The sequence below is a fragment of the Sphaeramia orbicularis genome, chromosome 15 (assembly GCF_902148855.1).
Source record: "Sphaeramia orbicularis chromosome 15, fSphaOr1.1, whole genome shotgun sequence".
Taxonomy (NCBI): Eukaryota; Metazoa; Chordata; class Actinopteri; order Kurtiformes; family Apogonidae; genus Sphaeramia; species Sphaeramia orbicularis.
The window spans coordinates 25,633,124-25,654,196 of record NC_043971.1 but is presented as its reverse complement, the minus strand read 5'-3'; the positions used below and the strand labels follow the sequence as shown (position 1 = coordinate 25,654,196).

At 40.6% G+C, this 21,073-nt stretch overlaps 1 protein-coding gene across 2 annotated transcripts in view; it reads left to right on the top strand.

The window, feature by feature from the left end:
* Window positions 1-21,073, top strand: part of wdpcp (WD repeat containing planar cell polarity effector) — a 78,640-nt gene that overhangs the window by 21,947 nt on the left and 35,620 nt on the right. For both annotated transcript variants that reach the window (XM_030155771.1, XM_030155770.1), the window contains exons 3-9: window positions 3,640-3,684; window positions 5,786-5,836; window positions 7,244-7,314; window positions 8,739-8,798; window positions 9,292-9,406; window positions 13,740-13,876; window positions 16,763-16,954. In XM_030155771.1, coding sequence (XP_030011631.1) covers window positions 3,640-3,684; window positions 5,786-5,836; window positions 7,244-7,314; window positions 8,739-8,798; window positions 9,292-9,406; window positions 13,740-13,876; window positions 16,763-16,954 — 671 coding nt within the window. The remainder of the gene's footprint in view (window positions 1-3,639; window positions 3,685-5,785; window positions 5,837-7,243; window positions 7,315-8,738; window positions 8,799-9,291; window positions 9,407-13,739; window positions 13,877-16,762; window positions 16,955-21,073) is intronic.

Genomic DNA, 21,073 nt, shown 5'->3' with positions numbered 1-21,073 from the left:
TCACTTCATTCTCCATTCCTTTTCAGTAAGTGCATCCCCTGCATACATCAAGAAATGTTCACTGATGACCACTCCCGTCTAAGTTGAACTTTTGTGGTAGTTTTATTGTGTTACCCTGCCTGCCACCTATCAGACCACCCCCTCTGTCAGATGAAAATGCTATGTTTCTCCATTTTCTTGTTTTCTCCTCCCTTCCATTCTGTCTTGTCTTTCACAGTCTGCTGAGCTTTAGGCGAAGATAGTGTCTCTCAGAGGCTGGCTGTGTGTGTGTATTTGTGTTTGTACGTGTATGCATGTTGGTTTATGTGTGCACACTAAAGTACGACAGGTTGTATATCCTGGGTGACAGTGACATATCCTTATTTGTTTGTTTTTTTTCTTGTTGTGTGTGTCTTTTGCTATCTTGTAAAAATGGGGATGGATACATCTGAACAAAGAGGCCTGGTTGCTGAGGTGTGACACACCCTATCACCACCTTCTTTTCGACATATACATCCGCTTTAAAAAGAAAAATATATGTTTACAAAATCTGTACAAAAAAGGATATATGTTGACTATGGTGTTATGGTATGAATTTCCTTCCTATGATTTCCTTCGCTTCAACAAAATAAACTTTTCTAAAATAGCTTCATGTGCATGGACCCTAATTGTCCACCAATAACCAGAATAATAGCGATATTAGTTGGAAGAATCGTGCCCAGTTGAACGGAACTGGATTTAGAGAGACGTGTAAACTTTAGTAATCTAATCAATAGGAAATTAGTTCAATTATTTCTCTCTGTTTGGATAAGTATGTTTGATTTGTCCTGGTTTCTCCATTTATAGTAGCATTAGATGATGTTGTGAGTTTCCGCAACAGACAGAAACATGGCAGTAGCACACCAAAATGGACCTGTGGCAGATAAAACTTTTCATTTGGAGACTCCAGTAGAATCAGTCACTCAAAGCAGTGTTGAAGATGAATGTTGCAGGACTCCACCAAACTGTCAACCAAATCAAAAATTGTGAAATTTTGAAGGTTGCTTTTTACAAAAGCAAAATGTCCTCTTCTTATACTATACACATTTCTAGTCGATTAGATTCTTCACAGGAGACAGATCCATTTTGCCTGTTTTCCTCTCTTCTGTTTTAATGCTTTGAGGCCTGTAAATGCACATTGAAATCACTTTCTATGCGAACAGTTAACTTGAGATCTCTAATCAGAAGAGATTACATTTTCCTTGTTACCTTCACTAATCAGTTTGTTTCTATAGAGGTTTTAAAATGTGTTCCCATTTTGCTCTGTGGGTTAATTCTTCAGATCTGTAGGAGGGCATATTCAGGTGCAGTGTTAAGTCCCTCTGCTACAACACCTGGAAAGCCCAGTGCATGCGGTGCAATTTTAGGCTATTCCAGATGAGGGATGACAGCACGTAGAGAGACATTAGAGAGGTTAAAAAATCAGTTGACCCAGTCCTCCATCAGCCTCAGACAAAATTCCCATAGTGTCTGAAATTTTGGGATGACCATTTCATAGCGTGACTGCTCCTATAACCTATGACTACTTAACAACCAACAGGAACACACCATCAAATGACTAATATATCAGTGTGACAGCTGTGCTTATGCAGCCAAAATTACAAACCTCAGGTTTTCTGTAAAAAAACTGGATGCTTGGATGCCTGCTTTTCCCAAGTCACGACAAGTTTACTCTTTTCTTTCCCCTCCACATATCTTTTCCATTGGCTTTCCACTCATTCTATTTCACATTGTTGATCATTAGCTTAATACCATTGTTTACCATATTGTGGCTAGGTGATATCCTAGCATGAGATTCAATAGATTTTATCATTCCTCAATCTGCGTATGTGCTGCACCTAAATTTATTACATCCATGTCACACAATGTGGATGCAAATGCAGTCTGTAGGAGCCTTTAGAGGTAAAGTGTGTGCAACTGTGTAAACTACTGAGTATTCATCAAGTAAGGGGAATTAGGAAGTGATTTCAGACACAACCCAAGTAAGCCTAAGTTTTAAGACACTCTCAAGCCATTCCTGGGCTATCACACTTGTAAACATAATGAGGACTGACAGATGACGAACTGACACATGGATCTTCAACTGATTAGAGTTTACATTAGAATTTGCATTAGGATTACTGTATAGACTTAATAAGATGATAATTTATAGTACTACACTATTTGTTGGCAAGCCTGTGAGACAGGGTGCATTAAGGGATTTAAGCAACAAAAGACATTAAACCAGCTATCTCAGTGCTTGCATAGTGATGTCACAGAGGAACCATTCCACACACGCAACATGAGAATATATCTGAATGATATGACATGGATTGAAACAGGACAATGCCTAAGCAAACTCAACCCTCTTATCATAATGGGATAATATTGTGACTCACTGACCCACTTCGTTACCTTTGTACTTTAAGTTTTTATACTTCCCTGTCTGTGCTTGTTGATGCTCTTCTTTTGTCTTTGCATTTTCCTTTAATCGTTTGTTAAAAAATGTAAAATCTGCCAAAAATTAAGTATATATTAAAAAAAGACATTAAACCAAACTTCGTAGTATCATTGTAGTATCCACATGACAGCACTGTATGGACTAACAAGTACGTGTACATGTACGTTTAACTGGAGTCTCCTTCATGGACATCATTCAAGTCCAATATTATCTCCCCTTCTATCTCATGTGTGGTGTACATACTGTAAACTCAAAAAAAATACATCTATTGAAATGTCCTCTCAGTTGACTTCATTTGCTTTGATTGGTCTGTGTGCTCCGTGTGCGTGCACAAATAAAAAAATAATGAGTCTACATCAAGATTCCTATTGCCAAACACTATTAATTTGTGGAGGTGCAGGTGCATATGTATTCAGGTCCTGTGTGTGTCTGTATGTGTGTTGGTGTCTTGTATGTGTGCCACCAGCTCTCCTGTTCTATTAGTGTGACCTGGCCTCAGGAGCAGCAGCAACAGTAGTGCGATAAAGAAACGATGTGTTGTGCGAATCTGAGTCTGACTGCTTATGGTTTGGGCCTGCAGGAATAACACAGAAATAAAAAAAAGCTCAGCTCAGCACTTTGTGTGTGTATGCATGTCTCTGTATATGTGTTTGTGGACATATGTGTTTGTTCATCCGCTGCCCGGTATGTGTGTGTGCCTACTTTTAAATGTATATGCTGTATGTGTAAATCAGTCTGTCCCTCAGGTGGGATGGGGCATTGCACTCTCCTGTCTTTATTAATACCCCACTGCACCCTCCATTTTGGCTTGGACCCCCACCCATTCCCTCCCACCTCCCTCCCTGGGTCTTATCTTAACACTGGTGCAGGCAGACGGGACAGGCCACTGGCTGATAGTGATTGTTTATCCCACGGTGCGAAATTGCTGATCTGTCTTCTGCTTTTCCCTGACAGCAAGATGCTCATCTCGCTCTCTGTCTTTCTCTCTCTCTCTCTCTCTCTCTCTCTCTCTCTCTCTCTCTCTCTCTCTCTCTCTCTCTCTCTCTCTCTCTCTCTCTCTCTCTCTCTCTCTCTCTCTCTCTCTCTCTCTCTCTCTCTCTCTCTCTCTCTCTCTCTCTCTCTCTCTCTCTCTCTCTCTCTCTCTCTCTCTCCTCTCTCTCTCTCTCTCCTCTGCCCCACAGATACAGATATTGGCACCTATCAGTACTACGATAAAGGAGAGCCAGGTAAATAGTGTTTATATTGGATGTCTGTTTGTGTTTAAGATAAGTTGCATTTGTCTTGTTTTTGGAATGTATGTGATTTTCTTATATATGAAGAAAGGATTTTCGCTGCCTGCTACACTACACACACTCATTATTGGTGTTTTTCTGCTATATCCATCTCTAGCAGCCATTCACCACACTTTGTCTAATATACACTTAGCCACACAGAGACTATTAGTATCTAGGATTTACACCCTAAACCTTTAAATACACATGCGCATACCACACATACACACATATGTTATTAGTCCTCTGTGGCTCTATCTCTTTTGCTCCCTATGTTCCTGTTGACCTGGGGTCCTGACACACAGTGATAGGAAAACTAAACTGTTGACTTTCTCCTAGATCACATAGCAAGAGGCCCCATGTAGTCCGGCCTCATATTGCCCCAGGCCAGGAGGTTTCCCTTACCATCAGGAAGCACTCACATCGCTCTCCCATGGTCATTGCAGGGTAGCGATGGGCTGTTTTGCTTCTTTTGCCGTCAGGGTCACAATCACAGTCTGCAGACGATACTATTTTTATGATAAAACATGAATCTGAGTAACATTTTAAAACAGATGCACTCTTTGGCCACTGTATGTTGCCACAAGACATGTTTTTTTTAATCTATGCATTTCCAGTCTTCATTTTTCATTACACATTTTTCCTTTATTTTAACCTTTTCAGCACATCACCAAAAAGCCTACGCATCTTTAATCTTTATGTTTCACAGAAATACAACATAAAACATTAGATTCAGCCTTGTCTAAACCCTCTCTTCTCTTCATTTTCTCCGCATGCATCACTGTCTCTCTTTTTTTCATGTTTCCCATCAGGTCTGTGGATTTTCTGTATATATTTTTCTTCACATTAATCCTCCTTTTTTCCATCGGCCTGTTTCTCTCTTTGTTATTTTCTATCCAATACATTTCACTGATTGTATTCTCTTTATGTGTTTATTTTCCAGACCCTGTACGTTTTGTTCTCACTTATTTTGTTTACAGTATTTTTCCCTCTCTCTTTCTCTTTCTGTGTCTCATCATGGGGTTCTCTCCCTCCTCTCTCATCTGAGAAGCTACCTTCTCTTTCATTCCAATCTTCAGAGGAGAGACGATGCTCTCGCTCCAAATCCTTTCATTTGGAGGATTACTAAAGTGTGGCTTGATATCAGAGTGGAGGGAGGAGAGGAGGAGGATGAGGAGGAGGGGAGACACAGAGCAGGGGAGCAGAATCACCATCCAAAAGTATCATAACATTTTCACACAGCAGTGTAACAACTAGCTCAGGTCACGACTAGATGGGGATATACAGTAGATTATATGAGATTAAGCTACATCTTATTTTTTCATTTATTCCTTTGTGGACACAATTGCATTTAGTTTGACATAATAAAAACAAATTACATTTCAATATTTGCAATATCCTATTAGTATATGTTCACTTTTATACAAGCAAATCCTTTATATGGCTGTAAAATTAAAGCAATGCTTTAATCACAATGTTTTGTTTTGTGTCAGTATATGATGATGTCTTTACTTTTTGACTGTTTTTGAAGTCAAAATCTGTACCACTCAAACTGCATTAAATCAGTATTTTTGCCAGTGTTCTAGCATTAGTTATTAGTGATTTCCAGGTGTATTTTTCTGAAAATTTTCATTGCAAATGAATGCTTCTCTGAATGATTTAATGTCAGTTCCGCATCTCCCCACTAGAGGGAGACCCAAGCTCATTGGAGCAGCTCTGGGGGTCCCCTGGAGCCAAACCCCCCCAGCCTCAGAGCAGGTGCCCATGTCTGGGCCTGTCTGGCCCCTCACCCCCTTATCTGATTAATACTACTAATCCTGGAGGTGTTCCTGCCTGCCAGAGAGGCCAGCCACCAGACTGGCCACTTTCTTGCCCAAGGCACCCAGGCCATGAGGCATGGTTTTGGGTTGCATGTTGCCAACACAACCTTTTGGAGTTATCTGGATGTTTAAGCTCCAGATTCATTCACTGTTACTTCCTCCTATGTACATATAACACAGCCATGCATCTTTTACACCATGATTTTTTTCATACTTCTGTCCTCTTTCTTTTCCAGCCAATCCTTTAGACTATCACTATTACAATGACAAACTCCATTTCTGTGAAGGTAAGTTACCACCAGATGAACTCTCAGACTATGATTTCATGAGTGTATGTGTGTGTGTTGAGCACCAGTCATCTTACTAATTGATGACCATCTTCTGGAAAAGACTCTCCTCAGCAGTCAACTGTCCTACTTCCCCTATTCTTCTTCCTGCTCTCTCTCCCTCTCTTGCCTTCTTTCTCTGATTGTCACCCAGTAGTGGAATACAAACACCCTTATCAGGAGACGAACACTCATCCCCCTGCCCTCCCTCCCTCCTCTGTTCCCTGACCCCCCCCCCCCCCCCACTTACACATTTCCCACCCTTATTTGCATGCATCTGTTTACCTCCTCTTCCCACTCATTCTTAATGGAGAACCCCTTCGTAATAGTTCATTTCAGTAGAGATGAAAAGAGAGACTGAGAAATAAACAGATAGCAGTGTGATTGCACTGTGTTGAAAACAGCAGAGCCTCTACACTCTCTCCTCTCCCACTGAAGTTCATATATATATATATATATACGTGGGCAGAAGCAGATGCACAAATTCAATTAGCTGTTTTTTTTATATGCTTCCCTCCCTCTGTTTAACCACTAGAGATGGAAGGGAAAGAGAGGGTGTGAAATTAAAATGCACGCATTGAGATATATGCTGCTAACTGCAAGGTTGCATTTGGAAGATAACTCAAGAGTGGCAAAAGTCCTTACCATTCAATTTTTTTCTTCTCCTCAAGGGGTAGGGACTTTTGAAGGGACGTTTTACTTTCAGTAATATATTTTCACTACCTCAATGCATACACATCAGTATGTACCCAACAGATATCCGACTTGCTACTTTGGTGATCAGAAAAATAAAACTCAGTTGGTGAATTTTCTTGTAGATATCAACAAAGAAACTAATGACTTTGCTCATACGATTAGATATTTACAGTATTAAAACAGTGTTTAATATTGTAGCTTTTTGTAGAAGAATAATTCCAATATGTGAGTATGTCTGTATGTGTGTAGAAACTTGAGAGCGGCTGCGGCCAATGAGGGATTTAGAAAATATCTGAAAATAATGCTCATCACAAGAGTGCAAAGTTGTCCAAAACCAACAAACACTCAAAGTACAGTGATATAAATCAGGAAATGTTTAGTTATGTAATAAGTTGAAACTAGCCAATGTGTTTCCTTTTTTCTTGACAAACTCCTTGAATGATTTAAAATTGTCTATTAATCTTATGGTCTACAGGTTCTTGTGGTTCTTGTGGATTTCTAGCTTTTGTTTGGCATGCCTGATTAACTTAATCAGTCTTCTGTACTGCACCCAAATACCATTTATTTCTTGTGTTTTCATTCCCATGCTTTTTTAAAACTAATTTCTGCAATGTCTGCATTTCAAAGTTGAAGGCACATGATCTTCCGATCTTTCTTGTTTTCCCTACATAGCTCGAGGCTATTCGTGGAACCCCAGGAACCGCCGACCGGAGAAGCTACGTGATTCGTTGAAGGAGTTAGAGGTGCCCGCCTTCCCTCTTCACCTCCCAGCACCCCTCCCTATCCCCCCATCTTCTTCCTCCCTCTGGGGATTTTTGGAGTTTTCCCTTTCCGAAACGGCCGATTGATTAACAAATAGGGGCATTCTCTCTCCTTTCTCCCTCTCTCTTCGCTCTCCCTGTCGTTCTCGTTTGTTCTCTTTTCTCCCTCTGCTCTCTCATCACCTCTCTTTCGGCTGAGCTCTGTCATCGAGGGGGATATTTGAGGGGATCAGGGGGCTGCAGGCTGCCCCCTCATCCTCTCCCTTCCTCCCTCCTTCACTCCCTCCTTCTCTTCCTCCTCTTTCCCTTCCTCTCCACTCATTCATCCCGCTCTTCCTCCCCCTCCTCTGCTCAGAACTTGTGGAAGTACAGACCTAGCATTGTTTTGCTGGGACCTGTCTGTTACGCACACACAGACACACACATACACAGTACGCACCCGTGCACCTCCCTCCTGTCACCCGTAACTATTGTCTGAAACTAGAAACACCCCAGCTCACCTCCACACCCACGCTCTCCTTCCCTCTCTCCTCCCATCCAATCACCCCAGCTGGGTTTGGAATGTGGCTGGAATGAGTGACCTTACACACATACACACAGTGCACACAAATGCTGACATGCAGGCAAGAACCCCTTACCTGCATCTCCTTTCAATTCCTTCTTTCCTCTTCTCTCTCATGCTTTTTGACTTTCTGCCATGTCGCAAACATGAACTGCTGCAAGAGCATAGAAGTGACAGTGACATTGCAAAAAAAAAACCTAATAAAACAAAATTACTGCAGGGATATTTATAATTCCATTTAATTTCCCCTATTATACAGATTCTATAGAGGCAAGCTAATGCCACAGTTGAAATGCTCACTTTCAAAACCACCTGTTAAAGGTCTATTGTGCAGATTTGGAAGGGTTCATTTCCAGAAAAGGAATATTATGTTCATTTTTCTGTTGTCAGTAGTGGATAGTCACATGAAAATGACCATTGTTATATTTTAGTTACCCTAGAATGAGCAGTTTATATCTACAAAGGGCCCACTATGTGTCTACAGTAGCTCAGGACAGACTCTCTTCACTCTGTTTGAGGGTGGATCAGAGTAAATATCCTTTCACTTCAAAAAAAAGCTCAGTCTGAACACAGTAAACACTGACTGGACACCAATTTTTGCAGTCACCGTATGTGAGGGTGACTCAAAAAATGCAGCTGGTTCCTTCACCTCTAGATGTCACACACTGAACCTTTAATCCTAATTCTGCAAGTGCATAACATCAGATCTATTTATGGCCTGTGGTTACATGTTGCCTCAGGTTCTCTGGTCCCACTACATATACTGTAACTATAGTTTATGCTTTTCTCACTCACTCTGTGTCTTCCTTTTTTTTTTTTTTTTGTACCTATTATGCTCGCTCAGGAGCTGTTGCTGACCAACACCTGCGTTCACACCAGATGGAGAAACAAGCATTGTTGCCAGGTACACACCCTCCTTAGCCCACCAACTACGTTACAGTATGCACACAGACACACAGAGCCAAACTTACACACACACACACACACACACACACACACACACACACACACACACACACACACACACACACACACACACATCTTTTCAGTTTCAGGAAGTGACAGAACCTGAATGTAGAGTCACAGCAATGTTGTTATTATAATAATATGACACTTAACAGTTCTGTAGGGTTAACGTTGCTCTGTTAATTTTGTTGAATATATTCTGTATATTCACCGATGTATACAACATGTGCGTGTCCATCCTGGAAGACGCATCCTTCCTTTGTGGGTCTTTCTGAGATTTCTTCCATTTTTTCCATATTATAGTGTTCAAGTAACAATTTTATGTTATTATCACAACACATGAACCTTATTACCAGCTTTTTACCCACATGTGTAGTTAATTCACAACTGTAAAATAACAAATATTTCTGTGTATGTGTTTGTGCATGCAGCTTATGCTGAGCAGTGGCATAATGGTGACCCTGACACTGAAGGGACCTCAACTGGAACAAGTTTGTGTAGACCGCACATTAGTGGGCCGACTACCAGCAAACACTGTGACTGATGGTTTGTTACTCTTTTCTTGTTTCTAATCTAAGTGTCCTTCTTTAATATACTGTTGGAAGTTGGAACAATTTTGTTTCCAGACCCATTCCTCTTTTTATTTCTATTTATACACATCAGTAATCACCTTTGACCAGGTGTAGTGATTACATACTAAGTCCCAGTTACACTTTATCTATCAAAAACAAATCATATAATAAATAATGAAGCATTTCACAAGAAGAGACCAGAATGTTTTATTCTGACTTTACAGACAACAGTGTAGTACTCCAACAGAAAGTTTGTTCTCAATGTTGGACACTTTTTTATGTTCTTGTTATTTTTAAATATGTAAATGTGAGTGCAATAACCATTACACTGAAGCTTTAAGATCTTTGAGGACATTTCTTCCTCTGATTGTGTGTTACTGGTGTGCTGCTGATGCTAATTAGCTCTGCTGCATAACCATCACACCTATTATAACATGAAAGAATGCCTTCTTCCTTATTGTTGCCATTCTTGAATGCTCTGAATAAAATTATGGTGTAAATATGACTTAAATATTTCAAAGGTTCACCATGATGTAAGAAGATTTAAAGATGTTGTTTGCACTGCATGGCCTGGCTATCAATGCCCACAGTCTTATATACATACAAACAACAGTAGCCACATTATCATTCAAATTTCCCTGTACAATATCTAAAAAAACAAAAAAATGGTATACCACGCACTTTTTGTCACACTGTCAGTTGCAAAAACCTGCTTACCTGCTCACCACAGATACATTCAGACATCTCCAACACACACACACACACACACACACACACACACACATACACACACACACACACACACACACGTACGCTCATCTCGCTTTACCACTTTGTCACGCAAACACTCTCACTCACACACCAACTCAAACACATAACAGGTGCCACAGGTGAGCTAGGCAACTCTGCCAGCTAATTGTGGGCAAATCCTTTTGTGCTGTGTGTGTCCAGGGGCCATCCCTTAAGAGCATCCATCAGTGTTTTTTCCTCCATTGCGTGTTCCTCCAGGGAGTACCACCCTCCCCACCTCCTCCTCTTACTCTGCAGACCTGGCAGGAGAGAATAAAGGGCCGCAGACACCGGCCCAAATCTGCTAATTATTTCTTTCTTTCTGTATCAATTATTTGTTCATAACACCGCCCTCCCTGCTTCCGCCCGTGGTCTCCAGACACCTGATAAAGCCCCCACAGTGCACACACACACACACACACACACACACTCTCGCTCAGTTTTACACACACTCACTCAAAGCACACTTGTTCTTACACATATATGTATGTAACTGCAAATACACAATCTCTTTTGCGTGGACTTGCAAGCACTGTCAGTAATGTATGTCCACTCACATTTACAAGCATGCATGCACACAAGTACATACACAAACACACATACTGAGGTGCACGAATACACACCCGCACATACCCAGGTACACATACACCCACTCGTCTCCCGCTGCGCTCCATTCAAAGCCTCAGAGGCACTAATTATTAGAGTAATGGTTGTGAGAGGGTGGGTTCCGGGGATTTTGTGTGAGTGTGTGTGTAGGGGGGTGTAGTAGGTTAGAGGCTGTTCTAACATCTGTCACTTGTTAAATTAGCCTGAGACAATTAGAATAGCAAGCCAGACTTGATCACACTGTCATACATTTGCAACATATAATTACCAAAGAGTTTACAATTACATTGAAGTTGTGACAGATTTGTGTGCATGTGGCATATGTTGAAAGACACATGCCTCATTACTGTCTGTATGTTTGAATAAAAAAAATACTGCAGGATCACATTCCCCCTATGGTTAAGGAGTCACATATTAAGGAGCACCATCAGACAGGTTTTAAGTCATAATCTGTTGTGTCTTTGTCCTTTTTTATTTTTGATTGAAAATTCTAAAAATATGTACATTTCTGTCAATACTTTTAACTCCACAATTAACACTGTACTTACTATTTGTCACTAACCATTTTCTAGTATTTGGATGATAAACTTCTTAAACCTACTACGCTGGTTACCTTCCTGTGTCTGCTGTGAGCTGCGATTGCATCATACAGAGATTACATGTTCTATTTTACACCATCAAAGTATTACCAGCTTCCTCTGGCCGATGACGAGGCCAAGCTGCGCATATGCTCCTCGATTAAGCATCCTTAAGTGATTTTTCGTAGCTGGTTTCATTTACCCATGTTTAAATGTGCTTTGGCTAAGCCTATTGGCCTCTTATGTCAACATGCTGCTGAGGAGATGGCATTAAATGGATTTAGGGGAATGTGTGTATGAGAGGGGAACTGTGTGTGTGTGTGCTTTACAGTGTGGCTAGTTTGTTATGTGCTTGTAGGTTTGAATGCATGTTTATGTGCATGCACTGTCGTATGTAACTGTACATGCATAACATGTGATGCAGGTTTACATGTATGGCTCTACATGTGGTGATCTGCATATGTGTGCATTGTGTGTATAGGGAGTAAATATGAATGTACACACTAAGTGGGTTTGTGGATGTGTTTATGGGGGTGTGTTGGGGTGAAGGGCTAGGTCATGAAGGTCTGGCCCTTAATATCAAATCAGCCACCTGGTTCCCTATTGGGCCACAGCCTGTTTTTATATCCGCTCCTTCATTTGGGAATGAATGGGATTAAACTTAATCCCGTTTATAGACACCCATAGAGATCAATACTAAACTGCATTTAACTTGATTTGTCTGTAATCTATTACAAAGACGCTTACTATTGCATTAAACGTTGTTTCGTAAAGCCAAGACTTTGTTAATGGCTGTATTTTGTAATGATTTAAGCCTTGAACCAGTTTTTACAACAAATACCTCATAATCCAACTTCAGCATCGTGACAGAGGGATTGCACTCAGTTGACCTGATTTTAAGATGCTACTTTTTCTGTTTTGTCTAGCAATGTTTCACTTGTCTCTTGAATATTTGCATATTAATTTGAACGTTTCACACAACAAGATGATGTGAACTGTAATCATACCAATACTCGCACATTTATAAATACACACATACCATGGCTAATTGCTGGTTAGATTTCTAAATCTCGGGGTGCAGCCTTACTCGTACAACTCAAAGCAGAATATCTGAGAGACATGTGTAATACCCCCCCTTTCCATTTAATTGGTTTCATAAACAGATTAATTTGAAGGAGAGAGGGGCTTAATTGCTAATCAGCGTTTCCATGCAGCTCGTGAAGAGTTGAACAGGATCAAGTGTGTTCTTCTACCACAAAAAGGCCTTAGAGCCTGCAATATGAGGGGAAGAGAGGAGAGAGAGAGGAGGAAAAGAAAGAAATACAAAGGAACAGGAGGCAGTGGAAAGGAGAAGACGGGATAAAAAGGTGGGGAGAGTTGAGGAGGGAAAAGGAGGAAAGGAAAAGAGAACAGAAAAGAATCAGTGAAAAACAAGATAGAATATGTGGAAAAAAATGAGACAGAAGTTAGAAGACAGGATATGAGTGGAGCTAAGGGGTGAAAACAAGGAGGAGAGAAAAACAAGACAGAAGATGGGAGACTAATCTAGATATGGCTGAAATTACGGAGTAAGGGAGAGATGAGGGTAAGAAAGAATGAGAGACAGTGGGGAAAATACTGAGCTTCTCCTGAAATTAAACATAAGCGTGCATACTCTGTTGCATACTCTACTATGTAAAGAGCAAATGAACCACACGAGGACAAAATACAACTTAAAATATGATACTGCACTGAAGTGAAGTCTTTAAGCAATATTTTCATTGTAACCCCACTAGACTCATACACCTGCAAAAAAGACATCACCTAAGAGAAAGTTCTTATTTTTTGAAACAAAGATGCAGACTTTCTGAGATGGAAAATAGTCTATTGTAGAGCAGCCTGTCATATCTACTAAATTAATGTAGATTAACACTATACGTAGTTATGGACATCATGTTTCTGTTCAGTTTTCCAGTGTGTGGCCTTTTCTTTTCTTTTTAATCTGGAGGAAAATGTTGCCCACTGCTGAATTAAAACATAACGCATATCGACACTAATTATAAAAGTCTTTAAAAAAAAAAAAAAAAGTTGTGTATGGAAGACTTAGACACACATATCCATTAAAATGCTAAATAACATTTAATAATTTAGTAACCAATTTAAGGCACAATTTGACTGTCTTAATATTCTTGTTCAACTGTTTGTGACTTTCTTCCCTGTAAAGAGAAAAACATGTGCTCTTTTCATGCTTTAAACTGCAATCTGTATTGGACTATCACTAACCCAAATACATGGTAGATATGCTCTTTATTTGTTGTATATATTCAGTGACAAATACGATGATGTCATTCGCAGCGGTGCTCGGTGATGGGCTGATTCTGCTGACCTTCCTGGAGCAGAGCCAGGTGTGTGCAGTTTATGTCAACAAGAAGAACCCGAACTCCGCAGAGAGCGGCAGACGAACGGACAAACTGTCGTCCTCTGAAATCAAGGTAAAGTAATACATGCAGTACATATGAAGAGTGTCAGTGTATTTGTGTGTTCAGGACGAAAGTTTCACTTCTTAGAAAAAATCTAAAGAACCGTCAGGAGTCGATGAAAACACAAGAAAATGAAAAAGCAAATGCAACAAATTAAATCTTCATTCTGCCTGACTTCATTTTCTATCAAAGATTGAACTTTTTTCCTCATATGTACTGTTTCTCATTCAATACAAACAATTTACCTACATGTTCTACTACTGAGAGCCATATTGTTAGTGTGTTAGGTTTGTTGGAGTGTTGATGCCTTCACATTTCATCCCCTGATCAACTCTGTTCTGCATGCAAGTTACATTATAAAGTTAATCTAATGCAGTGCCCTGACACGAACCAGTTCGCCATTATCACAGCTGTAAAGGCACTGTGTTTTCTTTAACCATTTCTGATAATAAGGGAAATCTGTGAATGATGTATGTTTGTCCAGTTTGTGTGGCACACAACAGATGTGTCATGAGCTGCTTTTGACAGCTTTCTGCTTATCAGTAGGGATGTACATAGGTTTGATTATGCCCCTCAACGTTGCCTGTAACTTTTTGCAACTGCCTTGTTTGTGTATTGGTTTCTCATAAAGTGGTGTATTGAGAAGCACACAGGTTTAAAGGACTTTCCATAGGCGTCACTAACAGGTCTGGTTATGTATCGTATCTTCTTCCCTCCCCAAAAACAAAACTACACAGTGTCCTCCTTCACTAGCTGGCTAACCACTAACCCTGGCATTATCACATTACTGCCAGGCCCTTTTGTTAGTGTGTGTGTGTGTGTGTGTGTGTGTGAGCGCGTGTATGTGCATGCATGTTGGTTTGTGTAAAAGCAATCGTTCCTGCCGTGTGTCTGTCTCCAGAAGCAGAGCCCTGATAAGACACACGCCCTCCCCTCCTGCCTCCGCACACGTACACACACGCACATTCAGCCACCACCCCACAATATACGCCGCACACATGCATACAGCCTGCAAACTTACACACATATGTGCACACACATGCACGGCTATTGCTACCCATCCCCCCCACAACACACACAAACTCACACATTGCCCTGGTCCACTGGGCTAAGCTGGAGAAGGGAAAGTGGGGGGTGTTGAGGGGAGGCTAAACTAATCCGGCCCACAGAAAGTGGTTTTTGATTATTGCTGACCAGCAAACGCCAGCAGAAAAAAACTAGAAGAGGCAAGAGATGGCAAGGGATGGAGGGATAGAGGAGGGGGGTAGAGATAGAGTGTGTTATTAACCCAGTGATTTTCTGATTTTTTTTTTTCCTTCCTTTCCATTTCTAATCTGTCACTGATCTCCCGTTTGGCTTTTTGGGGGCAACTCTTTGTTCCTTTTATCCTCATATGTTCTTCCATCTTTTTCATTCCTGTCTGTATTTTGTGTCCAAAACAAATCCCCCCACTCCCCTCCACACACACCAAAGGGTTAGTAGGGCAGACATGGATCAGTGAGCCTCAAATTTGCTGTATTCATACAGTACAGCTGGTCAATGTAATAATTTTTGCATGTTTCTTGGCCTTAATATAATTTTTTTTGTTCTAGGAGTATGCTTTTTGAACCTTTTTTTAAATTTCAAATGAGATCATCTGATATTACTACTTTTGACTTTCCAGTTTAAAGATCCTGACTTTACAATGGGTTGTTCTTTTTCTGGAATTCAGATAATCATTGATCTTTTTCAAAAACACATTTTACCTTGTGTGTCCTTATGTGTACTTGTTTCATTCATTCATTCATTCAGTCATTCGTGCATACCCCCCTCCCTTATTCACTGCACACAAATCTGCAGTCCATGAAGACACCCATCACCTTTTTCCCTGTTCTTCACTCCTGTATCTACACTAAAACCATTTTTCTTTTCTACCACAATTTTTTTATCCCTCTTTTTTCCTACTTCACCTTTGTCCTCCATCTGTCTGTCATTTCCTCTTCACTGTGACGAAGGTTATGAACATTCGTGTGCATGGTCTCGTGTGTATGTGGATGTGCATGCCTGTGTGTGTGTGTGTGTGTGTGTGTGTGTGTGTGTGTGTGTGTGTGCAGCATTGACTCATGTAGCTGATCCATTGTGTTAGCGAGTGTGACTGGAGATAAAAAAGTGTATAAAAGGCCTGTATGAATATGGGTCTGTGTGCGCGTGCATGTGTTATGTGGAGTGGGAATGAGCTGTGGTGTACATGAAAGACAGGGTCACAGTTTAAGACCTGCAATTTCACCTTCTTTAAAAGTGCTTCTGGATAGAGGCCTGTTTGTTTAATAGTCTGTGTGTGTCTTTGCTTCGTGTGTCTGTAATGTGTGTTTATGTAGTCTTTTTACGCCAGTTTCAGCACATATATATATATATTGCATTTATTCTTTTGCGTCTTCTCCTTTGTTGTTTTTCTCTTTTCTGTGCATGTTTGTGCACTCCCCTCCCACCCTCCCAAGTGCCACGAGAGCTCATTACTGTGTGTCTCTGTGTTGTGGCCTGTAGAGCGTGGCGGACCTTCCCAAAAATATGCACATCACTAAAACAACAAGCCCGACAGAACAAAACACACACGCAAGGACATTAATAATGGAAGATAAAAAACAACCTTAGACATCAACATAAAGTAGATGGGGGAAGGACAGCAGACTGATATTTGGGGCTCCAGATATGAAAGTTTTAGAGCCTTCAGGTGTGTGAGGCTTCAGCTGGGTGAATCACTGAGTTTAAGGTGCTGATGCTCCAATAACTTTCCTTTCTTTCACAGATATTTTTTAACTCAGTCTTTATATGAGATGCTTATCTTTATATGGTCTGTCTGTTTAGCTCTATCGCCCGTTTTGCAAGAGCAACAGTTCATACGTGTGTTTCCATGTCCAGATTGTGTGTGTGGAGGTGAGTGGACGGGGACGGAGGCTCCAAAGACATGTGGGTCTCAACCATCTCCAAGATGTCGCATTGTGTTGGTGGAACCTGGATGAGCCCGGTGAGGACCTGTGGCCCTGGACTCCAGCAGACACACACAGGAACAACCTGGTCCTGCTGGGCTGCTCAGCCACCGATGGCCTCAAGGTAAACAGATACACGCGTTTGTCCATTTTTACAAAAGCCTGGACTGTTGGCATCTCTGCTGTACTATCCGTAATACAACATACTGAATGAGAGACTGTAGTGATGATGACATGTGGTGAAACAAGAAGAAAGACACATATCCTAAGAAATGCAATGAGCCCCAGTAGAAAATTATTCCCAGACAATGTATAGTCAAACCTATTTGATGTAAATATCATCCTTTTTGCTATGCTTGAGATGTAAAAACAATGAGGGTACAAAAAAGTTAGTCAACCAATATGATTATGCCCTAAAACTTACACTTTTTGGCTCTGAGTCCAAGATGATATTTATACAGTATATGGGATAGATAGTCCATAAATCCACATTATTCTATTAGAAATTCTAATTCTGATCATAGGGATAGATACATTCTCAATACATTCACAATTTTACCAAAAGAGTCTGATAAACAGCTTGTTGATATTTCATCATAGTATGGAAAAACTTTTGTCCATTTTTCCAGAGATTGTTAGATGTGTGAAGGGGTATTCTGAAGGGGGAGGTAAAGGCCTGATCCTCAATAGTAATACTGTAACAAATGTAACACATATTACCACATTTTTTTAACCACAATGGTTGTGACTACTCAGACTGTTCATCTAAGGTTTTTTGTTGCTCACATGTTTGTCTGTTGTGTTTTCATGATGTTCATTGTATCTTGTCTCAGTTGTGTATATTGGGTAGTAAAAGGAGCAAACAGACAGATTTAGGCCAGTAAAAAGAAATAAAATACATATTAATCAAACTAATAACTAAACATAATTGATGTACATCAGCACCACTGACATTTTAGAAATCACTGGTATTTGCAGCTTTTAGCTCTCATAGTGGTTGATGGTTTACATCAGGCTTCTTAAATGGAATTACTAATTTCTAGGGAAAATAATTATTTAAATATTAGAAAAAACTTTTTTTACAGTTTGTTTGATGTTGCTGGTATTTATTTCTATGACTCAGATCTTCAGTTCAACAGTTATCTAACTCCTAATAAAAAATAGTTAATTCCCACTAAACAGTAATATCCAATAATGGACTGGCTGCCTTCTTTTTCCTCTTGTGAAGGGCCTTTAGAAAGCCACTATAAAATCTCTACTAATCACTCTACACTTTTTAGTTGCAGGTGTGTGTTTAAAAAAAAGGCCACAGAACAAAGTATGCTGTAAAACTTCAACATTGAACCAAGCTGCCATCATAAAATCATTGAAGAAAAATAAAAAGTTATTTCATCATATTTTTTTTTATCATTTGTGACATCACCAGGTTTTTCCTCCACACATATAGAAAGGACACAGTGAAAAAACTCATCTGTTTTGTAGAGACTCGTGTTGTTGTTGTTATGGATTGGATTGGGGATGGTGTGCTAGTCACCTCTAGGGTGGCACCTCTGTGTTGCACCTCTATGCATCACCATATGAAATAAGCAGGAGAGCTAAGCTGTGGTACAGCATGAAGAAAATCGCCTACACATCCACAGAGACACCCTCATACACTCAGACACATTGAAGCTAAGGAACACGTCCCCATGGCTTCTGGCAAAACCCTACTTGTGACCCGATTCCATGTCAACGTAGAGTTGGCCTTGAGCCGAGAGCAGATGAAAGACCCCAAATTACCGAACCGTGCTTAACTCTACTCTGTATCGTATACCTCAGTAAGCATATGCTAAATATTCGCCACACCAAAGCAGAGAGAGAAGGGAGAGAATCGACAAGAAGGAGGAAAGATGAGTGTTACCAATTGCAAGCTAAGGAAACAAATTCTCCAGCAGAGAATGAGGGAGGGATTGGAGATGGCGGGGGGGGGACACACATGAATATTGAAATAATCAAAGCAGATGTTGTTTGTGGCTTTTCTGCGTCTTGTTTTTGGAACGCTCTCCACATTTATCACACTCTTTCACCTAGTTTATTCTCTTCATTTCCTTCACCCCCCCCCATTCCCCATCCTCCTTCTCCTCCTTCCTTCTTCCACGCTTCAAGAACATTAAAGTCTCTTCGTGGGGCTGCGGCATCGTGCTCTAATGAAAGCGTTTGTTGTCATTTTTCAGATGCGTGGTGTGAAATTAAGCGAGCAGTTTATGTAAGAGCCGTGGCGGGAATCAAACGCCGGGCACACATCGGGAGACGCCAGCTACTTCAATCACTTCAAGCTCATATATATGTTCCTTTTGTTCAGTTCGCTATCTGCCGCACTAAGCCAATTTTCTAGCCAGTCTCTCGGCATTTAAAAAAGTCTGATTTCTTTCCCTATGTGGTCTTAATTCGTACCCCCCCCCTCCCCTTCTTCCTGATAAGTGGAGCCACGGTATGCAGGGGGTAGGGGGGTGGGAAGGAGAGGAAAACACATAGTTCATTTTTATGCAGCCAGTTAACATTTTTAATGATCCTTATTCATGCTTCCCTCCTTCAACCCCAACTCTGTCTGTTTCACACACAAACCATTTCCAGGAATTAAATAATCGTGTTGAAAGATGGGAGCAGAAGTTTGAAATGACTAGCTTTGTTATGTTTTTATAATTAGTTATGAATATATGTGTTTACGGATGCACTCATGTTTTTTTGTTGCTGTTTTGCTTTTTTGAAGCGTATGACTATCCTGTTATCTGTCACTAAACAGTTCTCCACAGTTTTTTTGATCTACTTTTGTGTGATAACCGCTCTCTTGTAATTATTATTCACTTTAGAGCTGCATTTTGAGGCATTCATCTCTAGAAAAATAAGGAAGCCCTGAACAGACCAATGGGTAATGACAACCATAAATGTAAAATTAAACATTTTAATCTGTAACTCAACTGCAAGAATAGTTGCCACTTTTATGGTGCTTTGGAGGCTAATTTAATGGTGTAAAATTGTCAAATTCTCCTCAAAACATAAAAAGTTGCTGTCTTAATCTGCAAAATTAAAGGACCTTAAAAGCATATTTTAGCAATGCACTAAAATTATCGTTTGACAGAGAAAATGTGTTGCATTACCCCTAAGCTCCACGGCTTTGTCAAAAGTCACAGAGGAAACATTTTTAGTCTAGTGAATAATATTCCCTCCATACTACAATTATCTTCACTTGTACCAATTATGGCAGTGGGTGTGAGGAATATTCTGGTTAGTAATTCTGCTGTGCCTGTGCATTTTTTCACATCAGTACAGCCACTAACCCTATTTCACATACCTAAAACTTCCCACTGCCATCCCCCGCCCCCTCAGCACCCCTCATCCCTTCATCTCTCGACTCTCCTCCGAGTCCCTCCGTCTCTCTACCCGTCTCTCCCTGTCTTTCTCTGCTCCGTGAGCTGGAAAATTGGCTTCAAAAGGCCACTGCTGTGAACAAGGGCCAGCCACACAGTTGGGCCCGTCCGCTTTATCTTTCACGCCACGGAGGGGAAAAAAAGGTGCCAGCGAGAGAGAGAGGAGAAGAATGGAGAAGAATAGTTTTGACCAGTCACTGAAACCAATAACCAGGAGAAAGCTACTTACTAGAGGCCTCTCTCTGTCTGTCTCTCTCTCCCTCGCCTTCTCCTCGTCTTTCTTTTCCTCTTACTTACTCTGTCTGTGCTCTCTATGCATCTGTCTCTTTTGCCTCATGTCTCCACCTCCTTTTTCTTCTCTTTCTTATTCTCTTGGTCTGCTCACTGTCTCTGTACTCACTTCTCACTCGGTCTCATCTTGTTGGCTTATTTCTGTCTATCTGTGCATTTTAGCATCATCATAGTGATTTAAGCAGCCTGATAATCACACAGCCAATTGTTCTTAGAGTTTTTTGAACTGCTTTATCTTTAAAAAATGTTGGGTTGGCTTAACAAATTCATACATAATTCCTGCATGTAAACTGTCTCATCATTTGTCTGATGTTCATTTTATGTCATGCTTATGATAGCAGTTGCGTTTGCAGTTTTGTGACTCCAGTGAGATTGAAAACCCTAACCCTGAAAGTCTTAGTGCTGTGCTCTAATCTTGTGATCAGCTGTGTTTCCATCAGGGGCTTTTTGCTTTTTGCCTTTGCTCGGAAAATGAGGCCCAGCATGGCCCTGGAGATGGCCCTGGAGTTGAAATGCAGCTGTGTTAGCTATAATAAATGTTGTCA